This window comes from Daktulosphaira vitifoliae, unplaced genomic scaffold (genome assembly GCF_025091365.1).
Source record: "Daktulosphaira vitifoliae isolate Bord-2020 unplaced genomic scaffold, ASM2509136v1 Scaffold_1, whole genome shotgun sequence".
Lineage (NCBI taxonomy): Eukaryota > Metazoa > Arthropoda > Insecta > Hemiptera > Phylloxeridae > Daktulosphaira > Daktulosphaira vitifoliae.
In genome coordinates, this window is record NW_026099572.1 from 69,494,166 (window position 1) to 69,515,756 (window position 21,591).

The window sequence follows — 21,591 nt, forward strand, 5'->3', positions numbered from 1 at the left end:
TCATAAAAAAATATTTATAATTATTTTATCATACGTGTATAACATTAAAATGTATTTCTTATAACTATGAACAGAAAAATAATTAGGGTACCATAGATAGCCTTTTTTTTTTATAAAATTACACGCCCTATAACGTAGTTACAGTACACATTTTAATAAATTTGATAACACACTTGGAGATAACCTTTTTATCAATGAATATAGTTATTGTGACCTTGTAACAAAATTCATCACACCAGTTTTTAATAGCCGGTTTTTGAAATTATGTATTATGTACATCATATTACTACAAAACAGTTAACTGAGTACAATGCAAACTATTACTTAAAAATGTTGTCCCGTATACTTTCTTTTACGCTACTGGTAACGACTTTCATTCAGTTATTAATTTAGATATTCTATTTCAATCTTTTAGTCTAAAATTAATGTAGGTTTAAACAGTTACTAATTTAATAAATAAATTTTATTGAAATATTTTAGATTTAAATTTAATTTATTTAATATAGATTCCTATTTAATAGTTGTATTTTAATTTGAAAGTAAGCATAATATGTTTGGTAATTGTTTATCTATAATTGCAAACTAATTTTAATGATCAAAATAATTCTTAAAATCTTATAAAATTTGATATCTCAATCTTACTATAAATTAAACTCATAATTCTTATATTCAGGACAACACATTCATAAATTGTCACTAATCGTCTAGACTATAAAGTGGCATATTAAAATATAATTTATATCTTCATCGTCAGAATGTGTAATGTAAATATAATATGTGAANTTCATAAATTGTCACTAATCGTCTAGACTATAAAGTGGCATATTAAAATATAATTTATATCTTCATCGTCAGAATGTGTAATGTAAATATAATATGTGAACATTTACTTAATGAGCCTCTATCAGAGAAATTAACTAAGCCTTTTGTATAAAATATATAGTCAATTAATTCTGCATTAAAATTGCAGCCAATTTTAACATTTAAAACATATTTCATAATTCTAGATTTTTACAACCTGAACAATTATTGTTAAAATTTTAAATTGTTGATTACCAAAATAAAAATCATAAAAACTAATTTAATAAAAAAAATTGAAAATATAATTTGATTAGTTTATTCTTTAAAAAATATTTGTATGTATTATAACATGCAATTTTTTTAATTTTTGAGAAAGCTAAAGCAAAATTAGTTGCTTATTCTCACAAGTCACTTTAGATTGCACCTATGGTCAAAAATATGATTTTACTAATTATCTAATAATAATGAGTATATTATAATTTTTTATTATTACTATTTTATTTATTTATTGTTATTACTTTTTTTTTTTTTTTTTTGTAGATTTTAATATTATTTTAATATAAATGTATACACAAGTGTGTAGTAGAAAAAATAATAANTTTTTTTTTTTTTTTTTGTAGAATTTAAAACAAAATTGTTGATAAAAATGAATTTTAAAGTTGCAAATAACATCGAAAAATTAAAAATTTTACATTCTATTATTAAACGTTACTCAAGTCAATTTTCAAATAACAGTTTTGATGTTGTTGTTGTTGGTGGTGGCATCATTGGTTGTGCTACAGCTAGAGCTTTATTAATTGAAAATAGAAATTTAAGAGTTGGATTAGTCGAAAAAGAAAATAAATTATCATTTCATCAAAGTGGACATAATAGTGGTGTGATTCATGCTGGCATATATTACAAACCTGGCTCATTGAGAGCTAAGTTATGCATTAAAGGATTACAAATGACTTATGATTATTGTAATAAAAAAAACATACCATACAAAAAATGTGGTAAACTTATTGTTGCTACTAATGAAAATGAAATTAAAAGATTAATTGATCTTTATGAACGAGGCATGCAAAATAGTACTCCCGATATAAAATTATTAGATGAACATGAAATTAAAACGATTGAACCCCATTGCAAAGTGAATTAAAATATTTTTCAAAATACTTATAACAAATTTAAAAATGAAGTTAACACAGTAAATTTTTAGGGTTTGAATGCAATATATTCACCTCATACTGGAATTGTTGACTGGGCAACTGTGACACAAAATTATGCAGCAGATTTTAAACATATGGGAGGAAAAATATTTTATGACTTTAAAGTGGAGTCGTTCAATGAAAATAAAAATGGAAGAGCATTAAAACTTAGAGCCAAAAACAATGTAATTACTATATACTTTTTAAGTAATAATAAAAAAATAATAATTTAACTACATATAATCTATAAAATTCTATCTATAAAAGTTGTTTAAAATAAATAATAGAAGAGACTTTATAATTAGATTTTTTACAGACCAAGTTAACTATTCATTACATTATAAATTTATCCTGATTAACCTATACATTATAATCTATATTTTTATTATAAGATAACTTTGAATTACTTAGACATTTTAAGTTAATAATCTATTGCCAACATTTTTAGTTGATAAATACAAGTTTATTTCGTAAATAAAAGTATGTTTTTTGTAATATTTTTTATTTTTGTTACATAAGAATGTTCTCATAAATGTTGTGGTAACAAAAATTATAGATAGTTTAAAGAACTTTAACTTTTTCAGTAGTATATGAATTACACAACCTGAAATTTTAGAAAATTGTATTGTTGTATGAAAATATTTATAGGGTGATAAATATACCATGGAATGCTTCCGGGGTAGTCACCAGGTAACTATGAATACATGAAAAGAAGAAAAAAGGGTAGAATAGTTTAGTGTGTCCAAAATCCCTCCACAAAAATTGTATAAACTATCCATGACAAAAATTTATTGGACCCTAAGTTTTAATCATGTGATTATTTTTAAGTACTATTTAACTCAATTATAATTTAAAATCAAAATTCTGCTATTTATAAATATATTATGATTTTTTATTACTGTAATATTATTTTTTATATTAATAAATTATGTTATTCAGTCAATATTGTTGGGATTAATGGGATTACAAAATACATGGAATAGCAGTTATGTTTTCATATTAATATTCATGAATATTTTGATTTTAAATTAATTAATATACAAAAAATGCTGAGTAACCAACTTTTTACTGTTTTTCCAGGAAGTTGTAATAACTGATTATGTTATAACATGTGGTGGACTACAGTCAGACAAACTTTCAATAATGACAGGATGTAAAGATGAGCCATACATTTTACCAGTACGTGGAGAATATTTATTACTCAAAAGTGATAAATCATACCTTGTTAAAGGAAATATATACCCAGTAATGATAAAAAAAAATTTATTTTTTAAAAATATTTTAACTAAATATTATAATTTTTTTTACATAGGTCCCAAATCCTGATTTACCTTTCCTTGGTGTACATTTCACTCCTAGAATGGACGGTTCTGTGTTTTTAGGTCCAAATGCAGTTCTGGCTCTAAAACAAGAAGGCTATAAGTAAAAATGTTATAATAATTATTGTATCAAATATTTATTGAACAAATTATGTTCAATTAATTCAATATGTTTTCTAGATGGAATGATATTAGTATAGGAAATACTCTGAGAGTCCTAAAAAAAAAAGGTGTGCGAAAGTTGTTAAAGAATAACATACAATTTGGAATAAATGAAATTTTGAAATCTATATATCTCTCTAAACAGCTTAGAGAATTACAAAATTACATCCCAAATATTCAATTAAATGACATTATTAGGTGAAATTCCACCTATAACTGGATTTTATTTTAAATATTTTTAATTATTATTTATTTTTATTATTTAGGGGTCCATCAGGTGTAAGAGCTCAGCCTTTATGGTCCAACGGAAAGATGGTGGAAGATTTAGTCCTAGATTGTGCTTCAAATGATCCTAATGAATCTGTTAAGTATAGAGTTTTACATTGTCGTAGTGCACCTTCACCTTCAGCTACTTCATCTTTACCAATTGCTGACATAATAGTTGATAAAATGTTTAAAAAATATCCTAAATTGAAACTTTAATTTTAATTATATATTATAAATAATTATAAAATATTAAAATATTAACATATTCACTAAATACCTTGCATATTATTGTTTTTTTTTTTTTTTTAACTATTTAGTATATTAGTATTATTTTATTATTTATTAATAGATTTGAATAAATTGAAGTCTATCTTAAGGGAATTATGTTCTTACCAGGTAAACTTAAATTAAATGCCATACCAGGCCATAACACAGGTTTTTTATGTATACAATAATTGTTAAATTTAGATTGTAATATATTTTCTTGGCATTTTATTTTATTGGCATTCAATCCATAGATTTTTTCATGTGGTATTTCAATTTGAATACTATTAATTACAGACTCTAAAAGAAATAACAAAAGTTAATTTATTGAAAGATATCATAGTAGTCCAAATCTATTAATAATTAAAAAATAAAGTTCTAAACATTTTTAAGTAATGAATCACTCAGAAATCCACAAAAAAATGTTATATGTACTATATTATAAAATTACTGTACTAAAACCTTCTGAACTTGATGAATTGCATAATCCATAACATTTATCCAAACTTCGTTTTTCCATTTCTGCAATATAACATTGTTTAATAATTGTTTTTTGAATTAGGCACCATGTATTTGTGAAAACAGAGCACTATAAAATGTGCATAACTAGTGTAAACAGAGTATATATCAACTTATCATACGGATATTTTATAAAAATGTCCATACCTCAAAAATAAGTTACTTTATTAAAAAATGTAATTGAGTAACAGTATTTAACATAAAATGATAAATATAGAAGCTCTTAAAAATTAAAAATTTGTATAAAAAAAAACTACAAGCTTTTTTGTTTCATAAATGCATGGTGTCTAGAGTTATACTTTAAAAATATCAAAAAGACCTATTTTTTTTTGATGTTTTAAAGTAGCTCTTGAAAATTCTAAATAATTTGTATCTATTTCTTCACTGCTTTCAGAAAATGTATCATTTGCATAAATCGTATCATTACATGAGTTGTATTTGTTATATGAATTTTCCTTGATCTAAGAATTCAAACAATGATACTATAAAATCTTTAAGAGTAAAAAATCATAATTATAAGTTTATTAATCAATTTAATTTATTGGTATTATACAAAATATTTGTGTATAGATAAACTTGGCCAAAAAATGTCTGAATAATTTCCATCTAGTACACTACAAATTTGAGGAGATTATTTAAGTTCCATTTTTTTTTTACAAATTGTAAACAAAATAGAATATTTCTTTGTAATCTAAAATATCTACTCAATATAACTTTATTGTAATACATAATGCATTACTTTAAAAAGTAAATAAATAAATATTTAAATATTCAATGCAAAGTAATTTGTAGAATATATAAATACTCATATATTTATACTTTTTTTATTTTCTCCATTTAACAATTTGTAATAAATCTATATATATAGTAACTTATAATCACAAATTAGTATTTATAGCGCTTAAAGTTATCAAAATAAGAGCTTTAAAATATTTAAATAAGTATTTATAAGTCATACACAGAAAAAAAAATTAATTAAAAATTATTTTTTTAATCTCTACATTATTGTTTTATAGGATAAAAACTTATATATATATATATAATATATTATAAATCTATACAATTCACATGATACATAAATATACCATTAAAAATATTAATAATAGTAAATTTCAAAAAATACACTTTTATAAAAAAAAACCATATCTCTAAATTTTTGAAATTTTAATATAATTATTTCAGGATTATCTGAAGATTAAACTGTAAAATGAATTTATTCAATAAAAAAAATATGATTCTTAAGATATCATACCATTATTATTGCATTGAATAATCAAATGTTTAATAAAGTTTTCAAGATGGAAAATAAGAATTCTGTTATAAAATCATAGAAAAAAGCAATAAATGTGAATAAGCAGTTTTTTTTTAAAGAAAGCAAAAAAACAATTTTAAATTTCATATTTGAAATCTTTCTACATATGATGTAAACTTTTGTTGCATTGTGCTACTATATACTTCAAACGATAAAAATTAGGAAGTTAAATAAGTCCAAACTATGATTGTAATAATGAAAGCAATTTTTTTTCTTTTAAAAAACAGTGTTTTAGTTTTTAAATATCGTACTTATAGAATTATAAGCTTTAATATATCAAATCTTTAAGCATATACTAACAAACAAGAAATGAAATCCTGTAAAATAGGCTTCTTTGCACATTAAATATAAAACTGAACAAAAAAAAAAAAATTGTTAAGTATCTCAGCAGTAGACACAATCATCTGTAAGAATAAATTAAAAATATACTTTGCACAATTTTATACTAGAAAATTTTACTTTGTTTTCGCAATGCATTCTAAAACAACCTGGAGAAAATAGCCCCAAAATATTATTTTTCTCGGGTTCTCTTATGCTTTTTAATTATAACAATAAAAATAATAAATGATAATTTGCACAACACATATAGGAAATATATTAAACAACAAGGGATAATTACAATTATCACAAAACTCCCTTAAAAGTTATAACTACTAATTGGCCCATATAGCCACCATTACTGTGAGCTTGGTTTAAATATTTCAGTAGGACCTTCAAATACTGGCATTTATTAGTAAATTTATGGACAAAATATCCTCTTTATACCAGATCTCGGGTTTTGCTGCCCCTACCCATAGGTATTTATATATATGGTCAATCACCATATATGATCTAATAAAATTTGCATTGAAGTCTTTTTGGTATATGGGCATGATGTAACCCCATGGTACATAACAAATACTAACCTTCACAATGACTTAACCTATACCTACTATTATTGAACTTGACAAAAACCACTACAAAAGATTATGCACAAAAAAATCACATTACTCAAATGTTCTCATCAGCTGTAAGTTATCCTGCTCATTTGCTCAAAATATTTCATGCAGAGGGAACTGGTCTAAAAACTCACACGAGATAAAAATCACAAAATTAAAAATTTATATTAATTTTGTAGTTATGTTTCCACATTTGTGTTAATCTATGACCAATATTATTTATGTATGTTGATCATTATTATTTAATGTTTATTATTTTGTTAATTCTTATAAAAATAAAAAAAACTCCTTAATCCCAATTTATTACAAATACAATATTAGGCATTTCTACTTTGGTCACTGTTATATAAAACGTGCAAAGTAGTCTTTTTTTATGTATTTATAATATACTTCATGTAGTATAACACATAACATATACTTGTGTATAGTAATTGTTCATAGTTTTGGTTTTTGAAATTTTTGTTCCACCCCAATTCATAATATGTTCATAATTTTCCCAAAAATGTTCAAGATTCTTATTCATACTTCGTGCAAATTGTATACAATACTTATAAGAAATATGACAAAAATAATTTTTATTTTAAATTTAATTACATGATTGATAAGACATTACATATCAATATAACGCATACAGTAATATTGAAAAACACATTTGCCACGAACTGATAATGCCCCTACTTTTACATACTACATTTGATAAAGTAGTAATTGTTCCGAATATCTAGTACTTCGACTATCTGATACTATAAACACGACGGATTTTACTCCAACATTTAATAAAAAATAAAACGTGGTAAAAACTGCGATATTATCTATAGTCAACATTTTTTTTATATTTATGTACATTATTCATATATACATTTTTATTTAAATATTTATCATCTACATAGTAAAATATAATCAAAATGATCAAATGAAAACAATTAAATTGTAAAACATTTTTTTTAACTTTTCGTGTACTGCTTTTGTTTTAACGGGGCCGTCATTTGGGGTGGTCAGGGTGTGCGATTGCACCCTTACTTTAAAAACAGTCCCAATTGGCCTGCAATTAATGCACCAATTTTTGATACATCAATTCAAATTTCAAAAACATTGTATTATCATGGTTAATGGATCAATAAACAAATATTCTGTTATTAATTAATTAAGTAAACAATAAATGTATCATACTAAACATTAATATTCGTACCGGACGCAAGATATTAATATTAATGTTTATAACTATTTTTATAACGACTTTTTTGCCGCGCAGTTAACGGCACTAATTGAAAACGGTAATGAACTGATAAATATAAAATTTAACGATTACTTCGACCTCGACGTTACATTTATATTATATAATATTAAAATAGTAAGTACTATAACGATTTATTTAAATTACTTATGTTTATTGTGATTCATAATCTATGGAAAAATCAAGAGAAGAATAATTTACTTAAGTAGGTATATCTATTTTTATATAGCCTACTTGAAATCTCGCAAACCCAAAAAAAACGAAATGACGCCCCTGTTTATCAAAGACATTTTATATGTTATTATACGGTTATACAAACAGATTAAGCATCTTCAATGCTTTCAACGTTGGACCAGCTGAGCCCGTTATTGATGTAGTGATTGGGGCTAGGCTAGGTATCGCACTCTAGTGTTTAATATAACTAATTTTACTTTTAAAGAGCTATTATCAGTTAATAGTTGTTTCTTTTCTGTTGGATACTTAACATATCCTTTACAAAACCGTTATTGTATTTAATTCTACAATATAACTAATTATTTCATGAAATTGTTTACTAAACCCATGTGTGCGTTAAGTAAGGCGATGTTTAAGGGGTATGAGGAGTTATACAATAAGCTAAGAACAAAGAAAGGTGAAAAAGAAGTCTATAGACTTGCAAAAGTAAGAGAAAAACAGTCTAAAGGTTATCACAATGTAAGGTGCATAAAAAGTATTAATAAGAGGATACTAAGGAGCGATGATGTCAAAAGAGCTGGAAAGAATTTTTGGAAAAATTATTGAATGAGAAGTATCTAAGAAAGACATTAGAGGATATATTATGGTACGAGGGACTAGTAGATTTAATTAGTGAGAAAGAGGTATGGGAGGCTGTGACATCAATAAAAAAGAATAAAGCAGTATAACCAGATAAAGTGCCAGAAGAAGTATGGCAAATATTAGGCGGTGTTAACATAAGGTACATGGATCTTTTTAATGAAATCCTATTGAAAAGGAAAATTCGAAAAGAATGGAAAAATAGTATTGTGATGTCGATATTTATAAGGGACAAATAGGAGAGTCGAAATTAAAGAGGAATAAAGCTTATGAGTCATAGTATGAATATTTGAGACAAAATAATAAGTGAAAAAACATCAGTAACATAGAACCAGGAAAGTCAGTGATGGAACCATTATTTTGTGTAAGACAACTAATAGAAAAGTATAGGTAAAAGAAGAAAGGACTGTGTATGGAATTTATAGATTTGGAGAAAGCGTATGGATAAAGTACCAAAAGAGTTTTTAAAGTAGGCATTAATGAAAAAAAGAGCCCCGAAAAGTTACATTAATATAATAGAAGATATGTATGATGGCACTTGTACCAGGGTAAAAAGCGTAGGAGGAGTAACAGATGGTTTTCGGGTAAAAGTAGGACTACACCAAAGTTCTGCTTTAATCCCTTACTTATTCTCTATATTGATGGATGAAATTACTAGAGAAATACAAGGAGAGGTGCCATGGTGTATGTTGTTTGGTGACGATATAGTGTTAACAAGAGAAAATAGAAAGGAAATTTTTCAACTGCTCGAGGTGTAGTGATCAGGTTGAATTGCGGGTGGGTAAAGTGGAGAGAAGCGTCTAGTGTATTGTATGATAAGAAAATTCCAATGAGGTTGAAAGGTAAGTTCTATAAGACTGTAGTGAGACAGCTATGTTATATGGTTTAAAATGTTGGGGGGTTGACAATAGAATTAAGCAGAAATGGATGGTGGATAAGCTGAGAGAAAATAAACCTAAATGGTTTGATCATGTCATGAGAAAAGAGGAAGACCAATAAAGAGATGGAGAGATGTTATTAAATGCAACATGAGGACTGCTAATGTGAGAGATTGTATCAAATGAAAATTTGGAATAATGGTGACCGACCTAAAGTTGTTGGAATTATGGCAAGCAAAAAGAAGAAGTTAAGTCATGTAATATTTTGTTTCATCTTGTAAACGTAGGTCTTTTATAAATATTTATACATATAAACTTATGTTTGGAAAAAGTATTTAAAATTTTTCATACACTACTATCTATTTATTGAGAATTTTAGGTATTCTCAACAAGATTGCGTCACGTAGCATAACTTGATCGCTTTATCAATAACGGCTCTACTCATTAAACGTGATATCAAATGTATATGTATAACCATGTTTTATCGTACTATAATAGATAAGAATTATGTTTTTATTACCTATGGTACTTTTTTATTTGTTATCATAGTGTTTTGAAATGGCATTTGTATGAATTTCACATAACTACCACAGATAAGAAATTATTTATACTACAACGTTGAATTAATGCAATGATGTAGTATTCCATAAAAATTCTCTAATGAAGTAACACATGTTGATTTTAATGTAACCAAGTAAAAGGTAATTTTCCTAGTCTGTTTATTTGTATGGTAATGAAAAAAATATTATCTATAATCATGCCTTGCTCCATACTATTATAAATATAACCTGATAAAACAAACAATTTATTTTTGTAACCTCTTTGGTTAAAATATTATAAACAGAGTTTTTATCTATTAGGCAAAGGACCAATAGAATAATGGTTACACTGCATTCATCTCTGCTTTCTTCTACCACTACATTTTGTTAATAATATTAGGGTTCCATTCTAAGTTGTAAGCCAGACTAGTAATAATATTGAAAAAATGGTAAGTTAATTTTTATCCATCTCAATCCCATTATTGAGCTTATAAAGTTTTTCTTTATTTTCATTTAAACAATTATACTCGTGTTCGAATAAAATATTTACGTTTATTTATCTATTAAAATTGTCATGTAAAGGATCATTAATAATTAAAATAGTATCTATTCAATCATTAAGTATTTAAATAGAGTAATATGTTTAAAAATATATCCAAGTCCAACAACTGTTTTGTGATTTGATTTATATTCAGCATGGAATTTTTTATGATTATGTACCCAAAATTTATCACTAGGTATTAAACGGTTTTCTAAGACGCTCGAACCTTTTATTATACTTTGAAATCTACAATGTTTTAATAGAAAACATTAACGCATAGTTTCAATAAGTGCAATTTATATTTAAAGTGTTATAACTTATTTGTTTTATATAGTTTTATAGTACGACAATTATCTTTTACTACTATTAGTATTTTTAAAGAGCTGTTCATGGAAATTGTGCAACAAGTTTAGGGGGTGTATGACAATAGTTTCTAAATCGTTGGGGTATAAAAACTATTGATTACATTACAATGTCATCGACTTGCTCCATAATCTACTCAAACCTAATCTATTTTTGAAAATATCTCCTAATACATTTTAGTTGGATAGTTTGTTTTAAATTTCAAGTGTTAGAAAATAAAAAGAAGAATTATTTAATTAATATATATTTTTACTACTAATGCTTAACTATAAATAAAATTTATGTAAACCAATCACAATTATTACACTTTTTGTTTAATTTACCTTTTTAAAATTAACTTGTTAACAATTATAAAAGAGAACAGTTTTTTGTTTCAAATACTCATTGATATAAATGTTTTACATTGATCTAATTATGCTAGATATATAAATGTCAAAAATCTAGAAAATGATTTTTGGAAATGTAAAGTAATTTAGTGAAGAGCTTCACATATCAATAAAATTCTTTAAATTTGTAGTTATTTTTTGGATTATATGCTTTTTTACAATGTATTTAAAAAGCAAGGAAAGTTATCAATTGTTACATACCATGGGAACTATATAAACTTGTTTCCTTACTTACTAAACACTGTTCATGAAATATATAGAAAGATGCATGTTACATTAAGATATTTAAAAACAAACTATCAATACTGCTTTAATTAATTCCTTATTTATAGAACTCTTATTTTTGTTGTTTGTATGCATAAGATTATTTAAACTACTATTTAATTTTAGGTGAATGTACCTAAACAAAGACGTACTTACTGTAAGAAGTGTAAAGTACATAAGGTTCATAAAGTAACACAATATAAGAAATCAAAAGAACGTCAAGCATCCCAAGGTCGTCGTCGTTATGACAGAAAACAGAGTGGATTTGGTGGTCAAACTAAGCCTATTTTCAGGAAGAAGGTATAACATTTAAATTAAAAACTAAAACTTAATTACTAGCATGGAATATTAAAATAAATTTAAAATTGTTTTTTAATAAGATTGAATAAGGAGTTTTACATTAAATGGAAACTAAAACAATTCATTAAATTTTCGTTGTATAAACAAAAATCAAAAATTATTTATTTTTATATTAGTTTAAATTACATCAATATCTTTATATTGATATTTACTATCTTTGAATAGGCTAAGACAACCAAAAAAGTGGTATTAAGAATGGAATGTTCTGAATGCAAATATCGTAAACAAATTCCATTGAAACGATGCAAACATTTTGAATTAGGTGGTGACAAAAAGAGAAAGGTAAGACTTTTAAAGTTGACAACATGCAGACTTACTAATATTATGTAATTTTTTTCAGGGACAAATGATTCAGTTTTAAATTGCTGTAATAGACCATTATTTTTGTTACTTTAAAGACTAATAAATTGATGCATTCTTGAATTTTATTTTCTTTACTTTTATGTATAAATAGAATTCTATTTTGATATTTCAAATAGATTCTACAAATATCTAAGTTTGTATGTCTTTTCTAGAAGACAATTAACAAACACTGTAATCTGTAATGTAAAAATTAATTGACTTATAAAATTATATTTATCTATGAAGATAAACTTAAAATTAATATATAACCATTCCAAATTTATTAAGGTTAGTGAAAAAACTGATGATATTTCAAATTAAAGTTTTAATTCTGATTTTTTGTAGACAATTGATTCATTCCCAAATTAGTACGTTCCTACTTTTCATTAACCTTTATAAAAAAAAATAACTTAATGGAACTTCTTAAATTAAAAAAATTGGGATTATTTTTAATTAGTTTCAATCCTTAGTGTTCAAAACGATTTTAAATGAATAATAATTACAATATCCAATTTTGATCATTCAGTTATGCTAACTATGTAATATAAAACAAATGAGGTTGTTTAATAGAATTTATATTTTTGAAGTACATTTTAGTTATAAGAAAAAATTTTAGGAATCCAAGAATGTTATAACTTATACCAAAAAACAAATTGTACTTTTTAATCAAAGACTTAAGTTACAATAGTAAGATATTAATAAATGGAAAAAGAAAATACTTAATAAGTATGTATGTCCTTTTAGCTTCGATGCGAAGCTGAGAAGGTATTGGTTTTACTAAGATGTGTTTTTTTTTTTTTTTTTTTTCTGTTACCACTTTTTCTCAGCTCTCACCGAACCGATTTCTTTCAATGATACGTCAAAAGATCACAAATCGTATCTAGTCGAAGACATTACCCTTAAAAATTGAAAAAAATTCCCTCGTTCCCCGTAAAAGGGGGAAACCTCCAAAAAAATTACAAATTTAAAAATCGCTAATTTTCGAAATTTTTTCCAATTTTTTTACTTTAAAGTACCATAACTTTTTCAAAAATGAACATATCAATATAAATCTTTTTTATATATATGCATAATATCATTACCTTTCATTTGGTATATTTTTTTCATAAATTTAACCCTTAACCTGCCCACAAGGGGGGATTTAAGATGACAACTTTTTCACAAAAAATTAATTTTTTTAACTTAAATTTTGAAAATGTTCCGGAAGGTCTGACACTTTTATATATATCTTAAATTAAAGCTAATGTAATATACTTTATAATGGTAAAAAAAAATTACGATTTTTGTAAAAAAATTCTTTTTTATATTTTTAACTTTATAATGCTATAACTTCTCGAAAGATGTATGGATCAATATAATTCTTTTTTTTGTAGATGCATGATGTCTTTACCTATCATTTGGTATATTTTTTTTATAAATCTGACTTTTTACCTGCCTACAGGGGGGGATTCAAAATGACAACTTTTTCACAAAAAATTGACTTTTTCAACTTAAATTTTGAAAGTGTTCCGGAAAGTCTGACACTTTTATATATATCTTAAATTAAAGCTAATGTAATCTACTTTATTATGTAAAAAAAAAATTTCGGACTTTATTTTGTCTTCACGGTGAAAATGGCTACCAAATGCTATTATTGTGTGAAAATTCTCAATTTTATTTTTTACATTTTTAACTTTATAATGCTATAACTTATTGAAAAGTGTATTGATCAATATAATTTTTTTATGGGAAATACTATTTTTGAATAATCCCTTTTTCATTCGACATACTTTATCTTAATCAGGATATTAATAAGGAACTAGCAGTTTATGAAGCTTTTGGAATAATCCACCAATTTTTTATAATTAAACACTATCTAAAGATTTGCATCGAAGCGTTTTTTTTTGATAGTGATTTTAATCACAGTCAGATATCATTATACTTGATCCAACTATGCCACGTCACCACTGTGCCGCGACCCCCCTGTGCTGGGTTTTTTTAATTTTCTATGTAACGGCCTAATATATTTCTTAGTTAAAGACTAGCTTTATATAAATTCAAATACTTTCAATAGCCAGATGTTTTGAAGAGTATACTTCATAATATTCGGAGCAAAAATATGATTAAAAATTATAAAGACTTCAAGCATCATTTAGCTTTATACATTCTCGATGACTCAAATTATTTTTCTATGGATGGGCATGAATAACCAATGATAAAAATTATAACATGAACTTCGTTAATCATTTACAAGTTATTATGTATCGTCGGTTAAAATAAAACATCCAGTATTTAAGTTTTTGGCCAAAATAATTTGGCATTGTTATTTTATAAGTTACATGAGAAATCTATTCGTCTAATAAAAATCGTAAACACCTGAGAAGGTAACAGTTGCTAACTATAATCTAGGTTTGTTCTCCTGAAAAATTAAAAAAAGTAAAATATTAGGTGATGCATATGCATTAATGGCTTTACTCCTAATTAGCCTATTACAAATTTTTTTAAAAATAGTACTCCCATAAATTTATCAACACAAACAATAACCAATTTTGTAGGATTAGTAATTTTTTTTCTTTATTATTTGTACTCGAATAACTAAAATTGAATAAGTATATTTAAATCATATGTATGTGATAAAAAAATATAAAACATGTATAATTAAAAATATCAATTAAGGGAATTTATCCCCTAAATCCCTGTCCTTTTCAACCATAATTAGCTGGCCATAAACGAGTTAATAAATTAAATATTTTAGCTTAATAGAGATATTTAGATTTTTCATTAACTTAATTTATCTTTAGTTCATTTATTGACTAATATCCTATTTTTTTTATTTTTCAATAATACCTCATTTTAAAATAAAATTATTTTTATAATTATTAGTCTATAGAAAAATATTAGTCTTCAACAATAAGTTTTTTCAGCGAATAATATATAACATTCATTTTAGGGTTTCTATTACTTAATGTCAATAGTATTGACTCAATACTACAACTCCAAAATTCGCGAGTTTCGAGCAAGTCAGACGGACCTGTGTCATAAGATATCTCAAATAAATTTTATTTATAGATCTCTATTAACGTGCTTGACATCTAGCATTTATAAAACGTTTTCTTACTGATAAGAACGTGTTGTTGCTATTAAAGTAAAATGGAGTGGTAATGTATAATTTGATATAAAAAATACATCAAAATATTATTTGTCTTCAATGGAGTTTGTGTTTATATAAAAATCAATAAAGGTTACTTTATTAATTCTTAGAATTTAAATAAAATTTTTAATGTATTACGCATATATCGAATTGGAATTATTTTTATTCCATAATATTTGGCGATTTTTTTTATGCTGTTAGATTAAGCAAATTTTACATTAATCAATATACACATTGTAATACAGAGGTTAAAATTTAATATTTAACAATATCAAAAAAAAGGTATCTTTAGTTAATAAAAAACGGTAGCACAGTGTGGACGTGGTATAATTAGAACAAATATAGATGATATCTGATAGTGATTAAAATTACTATCATAAGACATGCTTCGATGCAAATCTGAAGATAGTGTTTAATTTTAAGAAATTGGTAGATTATTTCAAAAGCAACAATAACTCTTATTACCTTAATTTTATCCCGATTAGTTATCTGATTAATAATTATAATAATAAGTAAATAATAATTATAGTAATTAAATTTAGTATGAAATTGATTTTCAATAATTTAATATTGTAATTTTTTCGGAGATAATATAAAAATAATAAAGTAGTTGTATATTTCTTTACTTTAAACGCGTATAAAAATTTAAAGGGCTAGTCGCAATACTTTTCAATAAAAAATGTTAGTTACTCATAACAAAATTATAAGTTTTATACACTACACTACAAGAAACTTTCATCAGAAACAAAAATATACTTTTCTAAATCAACTTTAAGCGATGTTTTCAAATGTGCAATTAGACTTTTTTTATCACTTCTAATTTTTAATATTATTACATATTATTAAAAAATAAGTATTAACATATAAAAAATAATTAAGAATAAAAAAAATTAATTTATTACCATAACATTTAGCTCAATTTGCAAGTTTGAAACTGACATCATTAAATAGGAAATTTTATGAGAATTTAAAAAAATTGTATAGTTAAGATTAATATGCAGTCAGAAAATTTTATAATTACTATTTATAGTAAATTTATCAGAAAAGCTTAATATTTTTTTGCATTTTTATCGTAATAAATAACTTAAATAGAAAATATAGTAATCATTTCCTAGTAACATTTGGTGTTTAAAAAGTTTCTACTATTGAAATATGATCTGAATTAATTTTAATGATTTACTTTAACAAAAAAACCAATAAAAAAAAGTTGTTAATAAGATCTACTCAATAGAGCGTATCATAAAATTTCATTATAATTGAGTCATTCCATGTGAAATCACCTAAAGTGTGTGCTGCTATAGTTCAGAATTTTTTTAAATTTATATCATAGACTTCTTAAAGGTTATTGACAACAAAAATAATATATATATTTTTTTTATTATTTTTTTACCAGATAGCGCATTTTTTATAATTAAAAACATGAAAAAACACCCTATGTTCTAGAGCCTATAACTTCACATCCAAATAGGCTATCACTGTGGAACTAGCACTGTTTTACTAATATTAAATACTACTTTATTTTCATTCATAAATTTATGAATTTTTAATTTTTTTTTACATCGAAATTTTGATTAAATTTTTTTTAATTTTGCAGTATTTTAATAGCAAAATTTGAAGGTCAACAAATTTTTAATTAAAATTATTTTTTTCTTTTCAGAAACTTTTAGTTATGTTCTTTTAACCCATATCATATTTGAATCGATTTATAATTTTTTTTGTATCATTTTACGGTCTTGAACACGCGTGGTTTGCTGAAAATAGCTAACTTTATCATCTCATTACACAAAAGTGACTAAACAAATTTTTTTCAAATTTACATAGTACTTACCTTTAGGCAATTAAAACATCTGGTGAAAATTTTATGATGAAGAAATAATTTTAACGCTACTTATAGAATTTACAAAATTTACAATTTGCGTATTATGGAACATCCACAAACTACGTAATTTTAAACATTTAATTTTTATTTCTTGTATTTATTCTGCGTTCTGTAGTAGATTAAGTTATTGGGACTCATACAAAAATCCTAGGAGCAATGACTAAGTTCGGAAAAGCTCCATTACTTTTCTTCATAAAGTTAATTACATCAATAGATATTGTTGATTCTTTGACTACGTTTTGACAAATTAAGAATTTTTCAAATAAATCATACACACAAATATCTTTTTAATCTTCAGATTGATGATGTAATACCAAGTCCATTATATTTAGATCTAATAATTTTTTGTTTTTAAGAACTAACCTATTATTGTATAACTTTGTATTTTATTGTATTTGATTATAATCAGGTATGATGTAAACAGATATAAAACTTATATTTATATATAATATATAAATATAATTAAATTATAATGTAGAATAAATTATAAAGAAATTTATAATAAAAATTATTTTATAATACACTCAAAAATATAAGACATTTTATTATATTTTTAGAATAATAAAATGATCTAAAATACATAATATCTAAAAAAATTACGACTTTAAAATTAGTTGCTTACAATGGTATATAGTATTTTATTTTCGTGTAGAATAAATGGAAAAAATTTAATGTTGAAAATTACGTAGTTTATGATTTTTCCATAATATGTAAATGATAAATTTTGAAACTCTATAAGTGGTGTTAAAATTATATTCTCTAAATATTGCCAAAAGAGCACAGTAAATAAATGGTCAAAAAAAGGTGTGATAGTATTAAAGCAATAAAATTTCATGTCACATTCAAGAAATTATTGATGCGTTAAATGAAATATTATATACAACACATGATCCGCTAATTAAAAATCACACTAATTCATTAAATTCGGAGATTAGTACAATAGAAATCCTTATGAGTTTATATATTTGGTATACAGTATTTGTTTATTACAGCATAGTAGTCGAAGAATCACATAACAATCATTTTAATAGTTATCTAATATATAATAAGTAAAAAATCATTTTAAGAAAGAATTTGGAAGGAAAATGTGTGTAATTTATGTTATATTTTCCTACCCTGTGATATAAAAATATATGTAAAAATTATCACTGGAATAAATGAATAATTTTTTTATTACAAAACACTTTATGATTTTATTTATTTTTAAGTACTAAAACGAGAGTATGAAATTTTTAACAGTCTTCTAAATCAATAGGCGCATCAAGAGCTGTGTGTAAAGTGACAGCAACACCTCTGTTTACGCTAACTGCAGGATAAAATACACCATAAAGTTCACGAAATGCTACTGATCCCTAAAATTAATTAAAAATTATTAATAGAACTACTGACTTTGAAATATAATTGTATAATTTACTTGTGGTTCATCATTCACATAGAATGAAAGCTGATGTTTATTCAAATCTAATAAAATTCCAATGGTTGAACCAACTTGAATCCCTCCATCACAACGTTGATCATGACTATTACAATGCATGAACCATGATCTTTGTTTATCTATATACATACTCCAACCAAATTCGTCTTTACCTATTCAATAATAAAATGTTTTATAGTTTAATAATATGAACTTATCAAATATAATAACAACTGTAAATTATTAAAACTTGCCAAGCATTTCTTCTTTAGAAACATCCAATCTAGCCACACCAAAACTAGGATCAGTATCAGCATCAAAACGATCAATTGTAAATTCCCAATAATGAACTCCTCTAGAAAAACCAACACTACCAAGAGCAACACGATGTTCAAAACCCTCACAAGTCACTGTACAATTATCAGGAGTGAAACATAATTCAGGAGAACTCAAGCATGGATCAAAATTAAACCAAGCCACTAATTAAAAGTATAATAAATTTAAAAGTTGTTATACGGTTATTTTAATAGCAACAAATTTACCTTCAGAAGTTTGTAATCCTATAATTTCACTGTATTCACCCTCACCAGCACTATTGAATGCTTTGACACGAGCATTGTAAGTACAGTTAAAATGTAAACCATCAACTGTACAAATTGTTTCTCCACCACAGTAAACTTCCTATAAAAAATACTAATATACTTAATTTCTAATAAATATTTAAAAAATTATTTAAATATTCTTAATTAAAAATGAGAAATTAGATAGTTAAATATGATATTGAAATATAGTAAATTAAACATACTCTGAAATCTCCATTATTTCCATCATCCAATTCTAAAATATAGCCTTCAACAAATGATGAAGCTGGAGGTTGCCAGGCAATTGTGACACTATTGTTTTCAGCACTACATTCTTCAGTGATGACAACTGGAGCATTAGGAGCTAGAATAAAATGAAAATAATAAGAAAGAATACACAAAAATTAAATCAAAATCAAAATTAAAATAGAAAAATAAACATTTAAAATCAATGCCTGATCTTTTTATGTCTCCTCCACCATTCCCAAAAGCTTTATTTAGTTAGAAAGCATAACAAATAAATGTAAGTATTTTGTTAATTAGAGTAATATTTTGTTGAATATTACATGACTTGACAATTAAAATTATACTAAGTAGCAATAACCAACACTACCAAGAGCAACACGATGTTCAAAACCCTCACAAGTCACTGTACAATTATCAGGAGAACTTAAGTATGGATCAAAAGTAAATCTATCCATTAATTAATCTTTGAATGAATTCGGTGGATGTACGAGGTTATTCAGATAGTTGTTGAAGGTTTTGAGACAATTCCGTCTGAAATTTATTTAATAACAAATATTAATTATTTCCATGTAAAAACAATATGTTTAAATAGTTAAAATAAATAATGAACATATTATAAGTATGTGACAACTGCCTTATACATCTAACATCCACTATTTCTTCATAATAATATTCAAAATTATAAACTTATTAGCGTTTTGAAAATAATACTTTAGTTAATTTATAACTATATAATAGAGTAAATATTTAAATAATTGTGATACTAGACTTTTGACATTATTATAAAAATTAATACACGACCATAAATATTTACAATGTAAATTGATAAGTTATATAATAAAAAATTTTGTTGCTAATTAACTTAATAAATGGTAATAGTCAACTATATAAATTTGAACTCATTCAGTCTGAAAATTATCCTTTTATTTAAATAATAATTAATAATAAAAACATAATAATCAGAAGAAAACTAAGCTAAGATTTAGGACAAAAATAATTCTTTCTAAAATAAAAGTATTAACATATTAAAGTAAAAATAAAAAAAAAATATTTTGACACTTAAAATATTTCTATAATTAATCATAAATTGAACATATTTACAATTATTTATTTTAATATTAGGATTATTTATTTGTTTTTTTCTTGATGGATAAGAATATATTTTTCTTGATTCTATTTCATCATATCTGCTGCCTAAAAATATCAAGTTTCAGAATTAATTTTTAGTTTCGATATTGATTTATAATATATTTTTTCACATGTATGTGCTTATATTATATATTTTATAAATTTATATATACCAAAAGACTTATTTACTATCTTCAGTTTAAATATAAGTTTCTTAAAAAAGGTTATTTGTATTGTTAAAAAAAATTAGTTGGTTTTTATAAAAAATTTTTAGATTTAATCATTAATTAACATTGAAAAACAGTGCTTAATAAAATTATAATATTTTCATAAATATCTTTATTTTCATACTTACTTCTTAATACAAAAATTAACCCAATTAAAATTAAAATATTCTCCATAATTACTTTAAGTGGCTTTTAAAAATAATTTCTTTTTCTTGCAGTGTCCCCCAAATTTATTTTCAAGTTCATAAAATTAAAATATTCAAAATTTGGGACTAACTATAAAGGTTAACTCATACATCCTGTTACCAAAGCTTGAGTAAAAGTTAATAATTAAAACTGATTAGAAAAAAAATTCTGAATATATTTTATAAAAAAATAATATTAATAATAATATATATATAAAAATAATATATAAAAAATATTAAACTTTTTAGCTTCGATGCGAAGCTGAGAAGGTATTGTTTTTACTTAGATGTGTTTTTTTTTTTTTGTGT

At 24.2% G+C, this 21,591-nt stretch overlaps 5 protein-coding genes across 8 annotated transcripts in view; 3 read left to right on the top strand and 2 right to left on the bottom strand.

Moving 5' to 3' along the window:
* Nucleotides 1–21,591, top strand: part of LOC126905915 (leptin receptor gene-related protein) — a 92,934-nt gene that overhangs the window by 39,613 nt on the left and 31,730 nt on the right. The window lies entirely within an intron of this gene.
* Nucleotides 210–4,015, top strand: LOC126905795 (L-2-hydroxyglutarate dehydrogenase, mitochondrial). Of its 3 annotated transcripts, none has more exons than XM_050685861.1 (7): nt 210–363; nt 1,422–1,933; nt 2,003–2,176; nt 3,072–3,236; nt 3,304–3,413; nt 3,491–3,670; nt 3,739–4,015. In XM_050685861.1, exons 2-7 carry the CDS (start codon nt 1,448–1,450, stop codon nt 3,953–3,955), a joined length of 1,332 nt encoding a protein of 443 aa, XP_050541818.1. In that variant the 5' UTR covers nt 210–363; nt 1,422–1,447; the 3' UTR covers nt 3,956–4,015. The 3 variants fall into 3 exon arrangements, with proteins under 3 accessions (XP_050541818.1, XP_050541833.1, XP_050541826.1); XM_050685876.1 differs by lacking the exon at nt 210–363 and adding an exon at nt 411–427; XM_050685869.1 differs by lacking the exon at nt 210–363 and adding an exon at nt 466–539.
* On the bottom strand, nt 3,238–7,389 carry LOC126905900 (uncharacterized). The gene is made up of 5 exons (XM_050686034.1): nt 7,191–7,389; nt 4,842–4,983; nt 4,466–4,525; nt 4,133–4,303; nt 3,238–3,393 (listed from the first exon to the last, which is right to left on the bottom strand). The coding sequence occupies exons 1-5, from the start codon at nt 7,293–7,295 to the stop codon at nt 3,347–3,349; spliced, it is 525 nt and encodes a 174-aa protein (XP_050541991.1). The 5' UTR covers nt 7,296–7,389; the 3' UTR covers nt 3,238–3,346.
* Nucleotides 10,552–12,573, top strand: LOC126905940 (60S ribosomal protein L44). Its single transcript, XM_050686124.1, has 4 exons — nt 10,552–10,685; nt 11,917–12,090; nt 12,316–12,432; nt 12,491–12,573. Exons 1-4 carry the CDS (start codon nt 10,683–10,685, stop codon nt 12,509–12,511), a joined length of 315 nt encoding a protein of 104 aa, XP_050542081.1. The 5' UTR covers nt 10,552–10,682; the 3' UTR covers nt 12,512–12,573.
* LOC126895219 (E3 ubiquitin-protein ligase TRIM9-like) lies at nt 18,565–20,197 on the bottom strand. Its single transcript, XM_050666836.1, has 7 exons — nt 20,110–20,197; nt 20,063–20,066; nt 19,721–19,895; nt 19,458–19,596; nt 19,170–19,394; nt 18,916–19,088; nt 18,565–18,853 (listed from the first exon to the last, which is right to left on the bottom strand). Exons 1-7 carry the CDS (start codon nt 20,195–20,197, stop codon nt 18,734–18,736), a joined length of 924 nt encoding a protein of 307 aa, XP_050522793.1. The 3' UTR covers nt 18,565–18,733.

Coding starts and splice junctions, on each gene's coding strand:
- LOC126905795 (XM_050685861.1), top strand. CDS start 1,448: ATGAATTTTAAAGTTGCAAATAACATCGAAAAATTAAAAATTTTACAT. Junction 2,177..3,071: donor AACTTAGAGCCAAAAACAAT/GTAATTACTATA, acceptor CTGTTTTTCCAG/GAAGTTGTAATAACTGATTA. Junction 3,237..3,303: donor TTAAAGGAAATATATACCCA/GTAATGATAAAA, acceptor TTTTTTACATAG/GTCCCAAATCCTGATTTACC.
- LOC126905900 (XM_050686034.1), bottom strand. CDS start 7,295: ATGAATAAGAATCTTGAACATTTTTGGGAAAATTATGAACATATTATG. Junction 4,984..7,190: donor TGAACAATTACTATACACAA/GTATATGTTATG, acceptor TTGAATTCTTAG/ATCAAGGAAAATTCATATAA. Junction 4,526..4,841: donor AAAACATCAAAAAAAAATAG/GTCTTTTTGATA, acceptor GTTATATTGCAG/AAATGGAAAAACGAAGTTTG.
- LOC126905940 (XM_050686124.1), top strand. Junction 12,091..12,315: donor AGCCTATTTTCAGGAAGAAG/GTATAACATTTA, acceptor ATCTTTGAATAG/GCTAAGACAACCAAAAAAGT. Junction 12,433..12,490: donor GTGGTGACAAAAAGAGAAAG/GTAAGACTTTTA, acceptor AATTTTTTTCAG/GGACAAATGATTCAGTTTTA.
- LOC126895219 (XM_050666836.1), bottom strand. CDS start 20,197: ATGGATAGATTTACTTTTGATCCATACTTAAGTTCTCCTGATAATTGT. Junction 19,089..19,169: donor TTCTAAAGAAGAAATGCTTG/GCAAGTTTTAAT, acceptor ATTATTGAATAG/GTAAAGACGAATTTGGTTGG. Junction 18,854..18,915: donor ATGTGAATGATGAACCACAA/GTAAATTATACA, acceptor AATTAATTTTAG/GGATCAGTAGCATTTCGTGA.